Source organism: Lemur catta, chromosome 11 (assembly GCF_020740605.2).
Source record: "Lemur catta isolate mLemCat1 chromosome 11, mLemCat1.pri, whole genome shotgun sequence".
NCBI lineage: Eukaryota > Metazoa > Chordata > Mammalia > Primates > Lemuridae > Lemur > Lemur catta.
The window spans coordinates 93,353,807-93,367,417 of NC_059138.1; the positions used below are offsets into that span (position 1 = coordinate 93,353,807).

The following is a 13,611-nucleotide window of genomic DNA, read 5'->3' on the forward strand; positions in this document are numbered from 1 at the left end:
TAAAATAGAAACTGCAAGTTCAAAAAGGTAGCTGTCACCTTCTGGGCCAACTGAAAATTGTTCTGCCTTGAGCAGATCAAAGTTAAAGTCAAAATTACAATATGAAAACCCTTCAACTATCTGTCTTGCAGTTCAGGTGCCCAAGTAAGCGTGGCGTTTTCACACCTAACTTATCTAGAATTATTAAGCAATGAGGATGATCCAGTGATTAATTTTTTTCAAAGAACTAAAATTCATCTTTAAACATCAAATTATTATCATTATTGTTTTCCATTCTTATAAGATTAGATTCTTTCTAAAACATACAGATACATTCCGAACTTAGTAAGTGGAGTTTCGGCCAATAAATTAAAAGGCCTCATAAGACAATAGATATGATAGCAACAAAAAAAGAACCAAGAGAAAGATCCCATGATTTCCCTCCCTTCTGCCCAAAGTCACCAGCTGCCACACCCATGCAGAGCCATGGCCCGGGGCTGCAGCCAGGGGTGCACTCACCTGCTTTGCGGCGGCCTGGCTCGGAGGTAAGGAGCCTGTCGCGAGCACAGGGGGGCTGCCGGGGCCGCAGAGCTCAGGGAAGGGGTTGGGGATGGCCGGCAGCGACGAGGTTCTAAACTGCTGGTCTTCCTCCTGAAGGCGCCTGGGAGGCAAGAGACAAGCGCTTGTTAAAAGCTGCCACTGCCCACGTGACCCAGTGTTGTCACTGCTGGGGATACCCCCAAAATAAATAACAGGGCTTCTAGGGGATATTGTTGGTGCACCTGTGTTCACAGCAGCAGGACTCACAAGAGCCAAAGGGTAGAAGTGACCCAGTGGCCATTAGCAGAATGTGGCATGTCCACACAATAAACGCTGCTCAGCCCTAAAAAAGGCTGGAAATTCCGACACATACCACATGGATGAACCTGAGTGAAATAAGCCGGTCACAAAAAATAAACACTGCATAATGCCACTTATATGACGTATGTAGGTACCTTCATAGAAAGTAGAATGGGGGCTGCCAGGGGCTGAAGGCGGGGGAGGTGCTGTTTAATGGGAACAGACTTGCGGTTCTACAAGATGAAAAAGTTCTAGAGTCCGCACAACCACTGTGAGTGCACATTACTACTGAACGGTACACTTAGAAATAGTTAATATGGTGAATTTTATGTTATATGTGTTTTACCACAACTAAAAATAAAAAAAAAAATTAAAAGTTGTCATTCTTGGACCCATAGGGTACCGATTCCCTCCTTCATTAAACATCCTGGAATGGAGAAGCCGTGGTTTTGCAGTCGCGTGTGTGCATGCGTGTCTGAAACAATGCTTAGTGCACAACGGGTAGTGGGCATTTGCTCCAGATACCTCATCAGTTCTGCTCAGTGAATACATGATGTGTGAAGAGGTTTTGTGAATAGGAGCATTTTCCTGAGAACACGTATTTTTCAATGTCCTTGAAATGAACATTTATCTAACCAAATGAAAATGCGAGAAGCAGCTTTGTGTGTCCCCATCTGATTTGTGGAATGAATGCTTACTTGTATGAAAAGGTTGTTGATACTGAATTGATTAAAACTATAGCTTCACGCATCTCTCCTCCCAGAGCGCCGAAGTCTGTGCCTATGTCACCTTAGAACTATCCAGCCGAACCTGCCCCAGCTCTATACTCCTTGTCACTTCTCCAGGGCCACCTGCTGCCTCCTCCAAAAAATACAAAACTCACCTGTCATACTACTAAGCAAAACAAGCACAGGGTGACAAATCAAATGCAGTTACGAAAAGAGCAGAGAAATCAAGTTCAAAGACAAAGCAAGACCAATGTCAAGTGCCCTAAACTTCCCTTCCCGAGAGTAACTTCCTGCCCACATCTCCAGGGCTTGCCTGGGAACACGACCTCTCCCACCGCCTGAGAGCCACTGCCCCTCTGTCCACAGACTCCACCTCCGGGGAGAGGGGCAAACCTGGAGCTCATCTCTGCTCAGCATTCCCAATCCTCCTCCTGGTTTAGATACATCTCAGAAACCCCGTGTATAGGACACACCTTCAAACAATTTTCTTTTTTGACTATTCTTACAATTTGACAAAGTCAAGAATCCATTTGTTTCCTGGGAGAGTTGCCACTAGATAATGCCACTCTGTGACCATTTTTTCTCTTTTTACCAACTGACTTGGATTTGAAAGAAGACCTGCCTAGTCATCCGGCGTAGACCAGGAAACGATGCACTGATTCAGGAACACGAGAACTCACAGGGCGTGAAGAAGGAAATCAGTGTTGTGAGTCCAGGAAAGCCATTCCTATAATGGCCCGAGGACTTGCCAGAAGGTTTATTTTTACTGTTAACAAATCCCACTCTTCCCAAAACAGCTTTGGCCTTGGCGAAGCATCCAAATGACATGTCTGACCTTTGTTGTATAGGACACAACTCAGGGAGAAGTGGCCAGCACCACATTCGGTTTGCTCCGGCCCACGGCCTAAACCAGTGACGTAACACCAAAGAACAACAGTTTCATTTTTGTTTTGACTTTCAGAACAACATACGGACATTCTGGTGTTTTAGTTGTTCACAAAAGCTTCTCTTTTTATGGGGTTGTTCTGAGCATTTTAAAGTCCTGTGTTGACTTTATTGTAGTTAACAAATTGCGCCTGAAGCAGAACTACAGAGCACAACACAAAGATGGAAAACCGCTGGAAGAGAGGCCCATGATGAAAGGGCAGACCCCCGACAATCACAAAAGGAAAATGACCCTGGGGATGGTGACAAGAACAGCACTGGGGGGGGGGGTGGCTCCTGCTGCTCCGTGCCTTCACCCCACCTGTGCATTTGTCCAGGTTAGAACACACCTTCGGCCTCCTCTGCTCTCACTCACCTAAGCCCCTCCTTCTCCTTCAAGAATTGGCTCCACCAGCAAGCCGTCCATGAGGCTTTCTCAGCCTCGCCCAAGCTTCTACTCTGCACACCTGCCTCCGTCCCAGCTCTGCTCAGACGCACGGCAGGCCAGGGACTTCCTCCACAGTGTGGGCCGCGGCCCATGGACCCCTGGCACCAGCCACCACCCTCAGCCTGGGTCCTCAGCCGGCTTCCTGCCCACCAGGCATGGATCCCCAGTTACCTCCCTGCTGAGCCTCAGTTTCCTCACCTGGGAAGCGAGGGGAACCCACACCGCCTGCTACGAGGCTGCGGTGATCCTGACGACAGCTAACAAATGAGGAGCTCGCAGGGCCTGCACTCAGTAGTGCCCAACACGTGGCCTCACTTCGCAAAGTCAATCTCTGCAATTCTAGATTGGTCTCCGTATTTTTAAATCTACCTGGAGGTAAAGAAACAACTACTTATCTGAGAGAACACCAGTGAGAAGAGGCCGGGCCCAAGGAGCAGCGCCTGTCACCCTGTAGGGAGAGGGCTTTACGGCCCCGCAGCGCAGGCCTCCCTCTCTGGGTACAGGCAGCGCAGGGCACTCGAGCACAGGCGAGGTCGCAACTGGAGGCTAAGGGACCCAGGCAACTGGCTCTGGCAGGGATCCAGGCTTTCTGGCACCAGCAGCCTCCAGGGACCCACTCTGGGGCACCTGTGCCAAGTGGCAGCAACCATGTCCTCCAGCAGGGGCCCCTCAAGGCCACCGTGAATGGCAACCGAGAGATGCTGGGACCCAGAGAAGCTCACAGGAGAAAAGAGCTCTTCCTCTAGACTCCATTCCTCGGGGCCTGCTATGTTGGACAGACACTGGGAGAGGTCAGCGAATGAACGAGACGAAATGCAGGAAGCCTGAGAGGCCACTGACCACAGGCCCCAGGGTCGGCTCCCTAGGGAGGAGCAGCCCACCTGGCACAAGGCCATTGTCTGGGCTGCAGAAGGCTCAAGATGTCAGACCGGGGAAGAAACCTCTTAAAAGTTTCTGGAAGCAAGGAATGGCGCTCCCTGGAAGATGCAGTGCCGAGAAAGGAGCCATCAGAAGCCTAGCCCGAAAGGGGCTGGTGAGGGAAAGGGCAAACCCTGGCAGAGACCGCTCAAGTACCCCGAGTGGCAGATGTGGCCTCTGCCCGTCCCCACGTGGTCTGGGGCAGAGCGGAGCAGAGCTGCCTGGTTCTCAGCCTGGCCTCACAAAGATCAGCACTCAGTGCCTAAGGTGCTCTCGACAGCTCTCCTTCAGCACGGCCATCCGCCGCACTCACTCTCCACACACCCTCCTCTCAGGTGCTCCAGACAAAATCCAAGTTACCCCGACGCCCTCCGGCCCTCAGTGCCCCCTCGAAATTCAAGGCAGATAAATCCGGTTGCTCTTCCTCAGCAGTGAGCTCAGAACCAGCCTTCTCCTTCCTCCTGGGTCAGCACCGTCACCTCCAGCCTAGTGGGCTCCTGAGACAGCTTCCAAATTGGCAATGCTCTGCCCACCTTGCTGCCCTTGGACCCCAGGTGGCCAGTAGGATGTTGCTAAAACCCAACCCCGTCTCCTCACTCGCCTGTCCCAAACCTTCCCCCGTTTGTCCTCTGGGAAGGGCACACAAAGCCCTTCCAGACCTGCTGCTACCTCTGCATCGGATCTGCTTGGGAGACCTCTCCCTTCACCTATCTGAGCTCCTGCTCACCCCTGGACATCCAGTTCAGAGATCTGCCAACGCCAAGCGACCTCCCCAATGTCCCCAGCAAGTTCCTGGCTCCAGCCTTCCTACTCCCACAGAGAAGATGTGTCTCCCTGCTTAGTTCCCCAGGGAACATGGCAAAATGCAGCTCTGATAAGCCCCAGGGGACACAGTTGCTGCTGGTCTCCCGACCCTACTTGGCATCCAGGACTTGGGGCACTAACTGACTACATAGCCGTTCCCTCTTCCTTCCCAGAGCATTTTCCTCTGATGGCTTTCCTGCACACCCCCCACCTAGCGCCGTGCCTGGCCACCCAGGTATTCAGTGAAGGGACCACTACTGACCCGGGGCCCTAGTGCAACCCAAGTGCTGCGTGTTAGACAGCACATGCTCAGCACATCCGTTACCCCATCAAAGGAATTTATCTGCCTCCTGATTGTGCACAGCTAACACTGTCCCCTCCAATGACCATTTAACCCCCGGAGAGCAGTGTCCTGTCTCTGCTGACAGCTCTGGCTCTCCGAGGCTCCTTCGAGATGCAGGGCCCACCTGACAGCCGTGATGTGCACAGGCTGGGACCGCTGCACTCTCTGCCTCGGGGACGGCTGCGGCTGCGGCTGTGGCTGCGGCTGTGGCTGTGGCTGCGGCTGCGGCTGCGGCTGCGGCTGCGGCTGAGGCTGTGGCTGCTGCTGCGGCTGTGGCTGCGGCTGCAGGTGAGGCTGCGGCTGCGGCTGTGGCTGTGGCTGCGGCTGTGGCTGCGGCTGCGGGGGCCGAGCTCCAGGGGTCCGCGGCTGGCTGCGGGGATGCTGGCCATTCTGCAGGAGGGGCACTGTGTCCGACTGCATGCTGCAGGCCGAGTACAGGCTCTCCAGGGATGTGTTCATATCATTCATCAGGGCTTCCAGGTCCACGTCATCCTCTGAACATGAAAAGGGAAGAGCAAGAAAGGTGGTTTAGCAGAGGTGAGAGATCATGGCCAAACGTGCATGTTGGTGATCAGGTTCCAAAACTCAACAACCCTGTGCAAATATCTGGGGGGAGGGGAAGAGCCTAACTGAGAGCAGTATGAACGTCTGTAGGGAAGCATATGCATCTCACTTATCAGCAATGATCGCTACCGCAGAGGCAATTCAGCGATCATACTTCGACTGCATTCCACCTGTCTCGAAAGGACCTCCACTTGCAGCACCTGCTCAGCTCACCTCTACACCTTTCTCTCCTCCCACCACCATCGGGGCCGCACAGGGCCACAGCTGCAGACCGAGGCCCCACTGGCCCAGGCCCAGCTAGCTGGACCACATGTGTCCTCTGTGATTAGGGGTCTCCCCTCCCTGAGACTCTGGAAGTAAAACAAAGAGACAGGAACAGAGCAGCACCCAGCACGGACACTAGCCTGGCCCAGTAAGGCTAGATGGTGGCCAATGCCACAGCAGAGAGACTCGCTGTGCAGCGGCTGCTACAACACAAACCTGTGGACTTCCAGGTGCCCACCCTCTCCCTCCGACTGGCCAGAGAGCCAGAGGAAGCCCGTCTTCCCAGAAGAAGGGATGAGGCGGACGTGGAGAGAGAAGCCCCGGTGGCATAGGGAGCAAGCAAGCGAGAGTGGCAGGAAATGCTCAGACAGTGAGGGAGGAGCATGCAAACTGTGATGGTTAATTCATGTGTCAGCTTGGCTGGGCCACGATACCCTGTCTTCAGTTAAACACCAGACAGATGTTGCTGTGAAAGTATTTTTTAGATCCAATTAACATCTCAATCGTAGACTCTGAACAACGCAGATTGCCCTCCCTAACTTGGGTGGGCCGCATCTCATCAGTTGAAGACCTGAACAGAGAAAGACAGACCTCCCAGGAGGAAGGTGGAGTTCTGCCTCCAGACTGAACTGGAAGTCCCTGGGTCTCTGGCCAGCCAGCCTGCCCTGCAGATTGTAGACTTGCCAGACTCTAAAATCCCATGAGCTGATTCCTAAAGTAAGTGTGTCTATGAATGCATCCTATTCATTGTTTCTGTTTCTCTAGAGAACTCTAACACTGAGACCTAGGGATGTGACCCAGCGCACACAGAGGTGGGGAGGGGACAGGCAGCCGGCTGCTGGGGCTGTGCAGCCCTGGGCGGGGGCAGCTGGGCTCGGCTCAGCTCGGCTCTGGTGCTCACCGAAGCCAGGCTGCACTCCTGCTCAGGGAAAAGCTGTGCAACATTCCCACGTCCCTGTAAGAATTTTGTTGCCGTTGTTGTGCTTAAGCTAGTTTGAATTGGTTCTGTGTTTGTAACCCAGTACATTTTAATAATTCTGACTCCTTTTCTTCTGCATTTTCAGATATGTCACGTTTTAACAACATGGCAAATCACACCTGAGGCTCCTGTAACTCATCGTCTCATTTGCTCCCAGAATGACACCCATGTAACACACAGGACTCAGGGTCACAGACAGCAAGACCCCTCCCTACGGAAGGCTCCCGGGTGGCAGGAAGGAAAGCAGACAGGGGGCCTGAGCGCCTTGTCCTGCCCTGCCCCTGCGGCTCCGGCCCAGGCACGAGGCTCGGGCTTCCTGTTTCTCAGTTTCTTCAAGTCTGACACGGGGTTGGCAACAGAGCCCCCCACAGGAGGACTGCGAGGATTAAGGTAGTTATTATCTGCTTCATAATAGAGCCTGGCACATAGCAAATGGCAATACGCTATTCATTAGCCCCATTTCATCTATTCCTTACAAAATAATATAAAGTGGTCGCCATTAACTCAGTAAACAGCTGAGGAAACAGGCCTGAAGGAATGAAATAACCTGCCCAAGATCACACAAGCAGTGAAGAGTGAACCTTAAATTTGAAAACAAGTTTTGCAGCCACTCATTTGCACTCGCCAGGTGTGTGCTCAATAAATGAATGCCCAGAACCTTCCAGGACACTCTGCCCTTCCTGCCTCTCCTACTGTCCACAAAACCATCTCAGGTGACCCTTGCTTTGGCTTTCCTTGTCTCCCAAGGCTGAGGACATAACAAGACAAGACATAATGAAACCAAATGACAATACAAACCAGCTTGAGGGAGGCTGGCAGCCCTAGGAGTGCAGAGGGTGTGGAGGGGCGGGGTTGCCTGATGGTTAGTGCCTGGGCATCTGCTGTGGGAGGGGCGTGGGGGCAGGAGGGGCAGATTCAGGCAGAAGTAGAAAGGCCACAGCAACCCTCGCCCTCGGAAGGTTCCGCAGTGGGTGTCAGGATCACCAGCACAGACAGGCAGCATGGAGGGAGGACACAGACAGGAGGCAGTGGGACCAGGGGTACGCTCCGCAGACCCCTGCTGGAAGGAGGAACAGGCCACGTGCAAGCGACACCGAGGGGGAGTGGAAGTGGCACAGGGAGGGAAGAACGAGGCTCGAACCGGTGAGGTGCCTGAGGGAGGAGCAGGAGTCACATGGACCCAGAGATTCTGACTGCGAGACCAGAGCCAGGAAGCCCTGAGGACCAACAAGTGCCCAGGGCCTGCCTGTGAGGGTGGGAGGAAGAGATGCTGCAGTAGCTCAGGTATGACTGGTCAAATATTAATCCTGTGGCCAGAGATTAAAAGGACAAAAGTGCTGAACTGATAATTAATAATTACCATATAATCAATAATTAATTTATCACAAGGCAGAACACCCCGAGTCAGCAGGTGGAATGCTTGCACACAGGCGGGGTGGGGCAGGCGTGCCCGGCCTGCAGGGCGCAGTCCACAGACGGCTGCAGGGCAGGGAACACCTGGCCTGCCGAGGGGGAGCGACAGGAGGTCACGGGAACAGCTGTCCAGAGGAGCTGACTGCTGAACACGACCCCGCAGTGCTGCATTGACGGAGACCTCAGACCACTTGCCTGGAAGCAAAGTATGACCTATACATGCCAGAGTCCCCAAATCCAGGGCTTCAGGGAAGTTCTAAAGCACATGCCTCATGAACCCCTCCTGCACTCACATCTAGCTGACAGGGAATAGACGCTTAATTTAAGCACTGTAAACCAATTGAGCACACATGTGCTCCTAACTGACCATATTAACGGCTCAATATTCCTTTAATGGGCCATTTAAGAATCAATACTGGGGGAAACACAAAGTTCACCGTAATTACAGCCAGTGTTCCGCAGTGTGGGAGGGCGGCCCTGATGCCACACACGCAGGCAGGCCGAGGGGCGCCCTGCAGAAGCCGCGCCAGGCCCCCCTCCTGCCTACAAACCAAGCCCAGTGCAGTCCTCACTCTTAGACACAGCTCTTCTGAGAAAATGAAATGTCATGGGCCGATATTTTCTCCTAAGCGTTTCTGACAGCGTAGAAGGCTGTCAAAAATGATAGCCCCCCAAGGTGGACAGCCCCTGGGGGGGCTCCTGTCCTCCTCCTCCTGGTTGTTCCTGGCTTGTCCCTCTGCAGTCAGGTCAAAAGCAAAGCAATTCTGTCACTATTCCAAGTAAACCTAAGGTAAACTGGATGCCACGGTATAAACACAAGGCGTGTCCTCAAAACGCTTTTACTCCCCTCTGAGGTGGATGACTTGGACAACTACTTTCTACTTTAATATATTTAATCAAGAATCTTTTAAACAAGGCCAGGTTAATCTGATAACATTCACTTAGGCTGTAATCTTCATGAATCGAATCTAAGCACTATATCTGGGTATTTCAAACCTTCATACTTTCCATAGCCATTAGAACAAAAATAAAACTTCCTAAAGAATTTAAAATGCCCTACTCTAGAAACAACAATTTCCTGTGGGGTCCATTAGCGTTTTATCTGTTTAGATAAAAAAAATCACTTATGGCTATCTGACTTTATTTAAACTTTCCTAAATTCTCATGAGTTAGGGACCAACCATTGAATCTTCCCAACAGAGGTTTTAAAGGGCTGATTCTCAAAAAGACACTTCTTCATATTCTACATCAAGTTTTTAAAAAAACTTCCTACACTGAGATACTACTGAAATCACATTCAGTTCCTGCAGACGCTCCCTACGGCTGCCAGCATCCAGTCCCTCGCGGGAGAGGACTCCATGTACCTTCGCTACGCACGTGGCCAACTGCTACATTCTTTCCCAGTCCCACGAATCCAAGAGGATCAATAATCACCCATTTGTGAAAGGCTTTCTGCTGCGTAAGGTTAAGTGGGAGAAGGGAGTAAACAAATGCTTCTGGAAACGAATATTCAGTTTAAAAGTCTATTCAGCGCTGACCTTATGCCAAAATATTTTCCATGAGGCTGCCCCTCTGGGAGGAATACTGAAAGGGGAAGAAGAAATGGTTATATATATAAAAATTTCACTTCATGTGGATTTATAAGAATGTATTTACTGCACAAATATAGGTCAAACAACATGGCTGTCAATCAAGTTATTAATAGTTATTTTCCTTCCTTAAATAGCTCCACCCAAAACTGGGCATTGACTTTGTCCCAAATATTTGAGTAGCTCATCTGATCTCAAATTCACATGTCATCTAGTTTCACCGTCACTGGCAAACAGAGTCTAGTTTAGTTCTAAAATAGATATAAATTCAGGGAAACAAATTTGCATTTGGCTCATAAATCCTTACAAGTTTATGTGTCCACAAACCCAGCGAGGTGTGCTGACGAGGAAAAGGCAGGAGGAGAGAGAAAAACTGCTCGCAGGAGGACCGGACTTCGGGCCCCACCTCTCGGCCCCAACACACACTGGTTTACAGCGCCACCTAGTGTCTGCTTTACACGATTCAGAGACTAGAGCCAACATTGGAGTCATCCAATCATTTTGACCAATTACCTCCGCGCCCAAAGACATGCTATTTGCACTAGGTGCTTAGGAAGCATCTGTCATTGTGCATGTCTTCCCTGCTTCTCCACCCCACCCTTCCTCCCATTTTTATACAAAAGGGACAACCTGCTAATAAATGGCTGTGGGGCAGGGGAGGGGGCTATATTACTACGTAAGAATAGATTCAGTCCCTGAGAAGAAAAAAATAAGACAGTACTTTACATGAAAAGTCCATAACACATATGCAAAAACCAAAGTTCTCACACATTTCTATCTGTGAAAGAACCGAAGACTAGGCTGCAACAGCATTTTAAACCTGGACCATGTTCACTTGGCAAGCAATTTCTGTTAACTTCTAACCAATTAAAACTTTGTGCAAATGTAACTTAACCTTCTATTAAAATATCTTTTTGCACACCAATTCATTTATTCTCATATCGCATGTATTCCAGTCACATGCATTCAGTTTTCATTATATAGTGTTTGGACCTAAGTAAGCAGAATAAGAAAATCAGGTATTACGCTGTTGGAATATTCCTCTCTCTTCTTATTCAAGATATTTAAAGATATTCAGCAAATATAAAAGCAAACCACATAACCACAACTCCAAATAAAAATACAAATGCAACTTCCAAATGTCATTATTTCTAAAAAAAAAAAATGGAATCAATGCTTTATTTCAGTGGTTCCTACAGACAGGCAGGATTTGATGCAGAAAATAAAAACCCTAGAATTAGTCTATCCAGCATATGCATATAAATACTCTCATATCCACCATCAGAGCTATATAATGACAACTCCTGACTTTTCAGTGTTTACAAGAGAAACTTATTTTCTCAACCTTCGTCTAAAATGGTAGCCTCTCCTCTCCACCCTGCTACACAGAGAAGCGTAACTGCTATTTCCTTTCTCTATTGGGAAAACGCATGTCAACCGATTAATAATTTGTAAAACTTTATGTGTTCTTTACTTTTCATTATGAATATACAGATCTGAAAGAGTTGTGCCTATACTTATGGGGCAGTGGCTTGTACCCATGTGGACTCATGAGCCCCCACCCCGACTCCCAGGTCCCACAGCCCACATGGGAGGAATCGACACCCAAAGCATATTCAAGGGTCAGCTGGTGACTTGAAACTGGACAAAAACAAGCATATACCCTGGATATAACAAAGTTAGGCAAAGCTAAAATCACAAGGATCCTCTCAATTTGCTGAGGCCCTGCCAACTTGTTCCTTGCTTTGTATTTACAGGTGGTATCTTAATTATTTTTCTTGGGATGCTTTTCCTTTTCCTAATACAAATGCAGGACCATGCATCCAGGAAGGCTGTGTGCATATTTAATCCTATATCCAGTTCCTTAGAGCTGGAGCATTTTATTTTGTTATTTTAGAACTCTACCCAAACCCTCCTCCAAGAACATCCCCTAGCAAGCTATAGACCCAGGACCCCACTAAACAGTTCTATGGATAATCCAAAATACTTAGACCATTCGTTCTCTGCTGTCATAAAATTTGTACTCTGCTCTCCTTAAAGCTACATTTAGATATACCGATTCTTTCTAAACAAATTACCACCCCTTTTGATTATGTAAGTATCTATAGCTACTACTTAGATTCAGAGGAACCAAGACCCAACTTCAGACTGAACCCCATCTACAACCCCGGAGGTGAGGCACAGGCCAGGCACGGCTCCAGGCCTGGTGGGTGAACGAAGGCGGGAGGCAGGAGCCGAGCAGGAGCAGCCCCTCCCTGGAGAAGCCTCCGGCTCCTCTATCCCAAAGACCATGGGGTGTGCAGAGGACCCTGAGCTCCACCCCTGGCCCGTCAGAATTCAGGCAAGCAGTTCCAGCCTTCTGGCCCCTCTGGGTCCTGCATGGAGGAAGACGTCTAAGGCTCCCAGGATGCCGACCGACCTCGGGGCTGTCCAGAACCCTCGCTCTTTGTTTCCTTGAACATATGAGGGTTAACAATGAAGAAAATCAAATTTTGTAAATGAGTTGCTAAAACCATATCTCCTTTGTGGAAGGAGAAAGGACTCTAAAAATGCTAAAACCCTAAAACCAGAAACAATTCTGGTGCCAAATGAATGCAGGTGTGTGAGCCTCTCTCTTCTGTTTGCACACAGAGCCATGAAACACTAAAAACACTGCCTGGGCATCTGAGTCGATTTGAGATCATGAGGCTCTTTCAAAATGTGAAAGCAAACATTTGACATACTTTCTCCAAGTTTCCGTTTGCATTTTTCATGTTTCTCAGGGGCTGCACCCTCGCCTTTTATGTCTGAGAGGTCTAACTTCCCCACTAAACCATTCTGCACTGGCCTTCTTGCTTCTGCGCCTGGCAGGAGTTTGTTTAATTCACCAGGTAGGGATGCCAAGCTGGTAGGATTTCTGATTCTGGGTGTGTTGGTGCTGGGACCCTGGGTGATGAACCCAGAATACGCAGTCGTTCTCAGAACAGCCTGAGCTGGCATGGCACGGGGGCTCCGCTATCTTCCCTAACCGTATCTCTCTCCTTCCCCCTTTCCTATCCCGGGCTACTTTTAGGGCCTAGGTGTCAGGGAGGGACCTGACAAGCAGGAGGGAATGTGGGGACTCCCGAGAAGGGATCGTAGCTCACCCCAGAATGCCTGGCCCAGTTGGCTAATTGAAGTGACCTTAGGAACCATTGGCCGCTTTGCCCATTGTGGGGTGAGAATCACACCAGTGACGCACAGAATTTGGTAGGCAGTAGACTCATGTCCATTAGGGTAGATCACTGGACTCTACTCATTTTGGCCTAAACCTTTGGTAACATTTGGTCGTTTTGGTTAAGTTGTAAAAAGGATTGGTAATAATAAATGATCACATAGGATCAACATCACCCTAACAAAGGGGTAATTCCCACATTTGTTTTTGATTTTTCAAGCCTTTTCTACTTCCAGTAAAGTTTTTTAGACAGTTAAAAATCAATGTATGTGCTACTTTGTTTCTGTACTTTTTGACTAGCTATTCTATAGGAGTGGCTTGAAAAGTTTTAAATCAGAAATGAATATTTACATTTTGGAAAACATACTTGAACCTTTTGGAAAGGTGGCCTAAGGAATGGGATTTCAGTGCAAAAAATGATTTCTGTTCATTAGCAGCTGTCAGAGTTTCTGATCCAATTCCAAGCATAGGAGTATGAATCAAGTAAGCCCCAATATTCACACTGAAATGTTACAATGGGCAATTTGGGCTTATTGATATTCAATTATGAAATAACTTCAATTAGATGAGAGAAATAGAATCTTTTTTCTTTGTTCTTTTTTTTTTTAAAAGTAAATACAGGTAC

At 49.2% G+C, this 13,611-nt stretch overlaps 1 protein-coding gene across 1 annotated transcript in view; it reads right to left on the reverse strand.

Moving 5' to 3' along the window:
• The window catches only part of GRB10 (growth factor receptor bound protein 10), a 98,477-nt gene that overhangs the window by 63,263 nt on the left and 21,603 nt on the right, over positions 1 to 13,611 (reverse strand). The window contains exons 3-5 of the mRNA XM_045564735.1: positions 5,336 to 5,478; positions 5,109 to 5,188; positions 499 to 640 (exon numbers count right to left, since the gene is read on the reverse strand). Coding sequence (XP_045420691.1) covers positions 499 to 640; positions 5,109 to 5,188; positions 5,336 to 5,452 — 339 coding nt within the window. The 5' untranslated portion in view covers positions 5,453 to 5,478. The remainder of the gene's footprint in view (positions 1 to 498; positions 641 to 5,108; positions 5,189 to 5,335; positions 5,479 to 13,611) is intronic.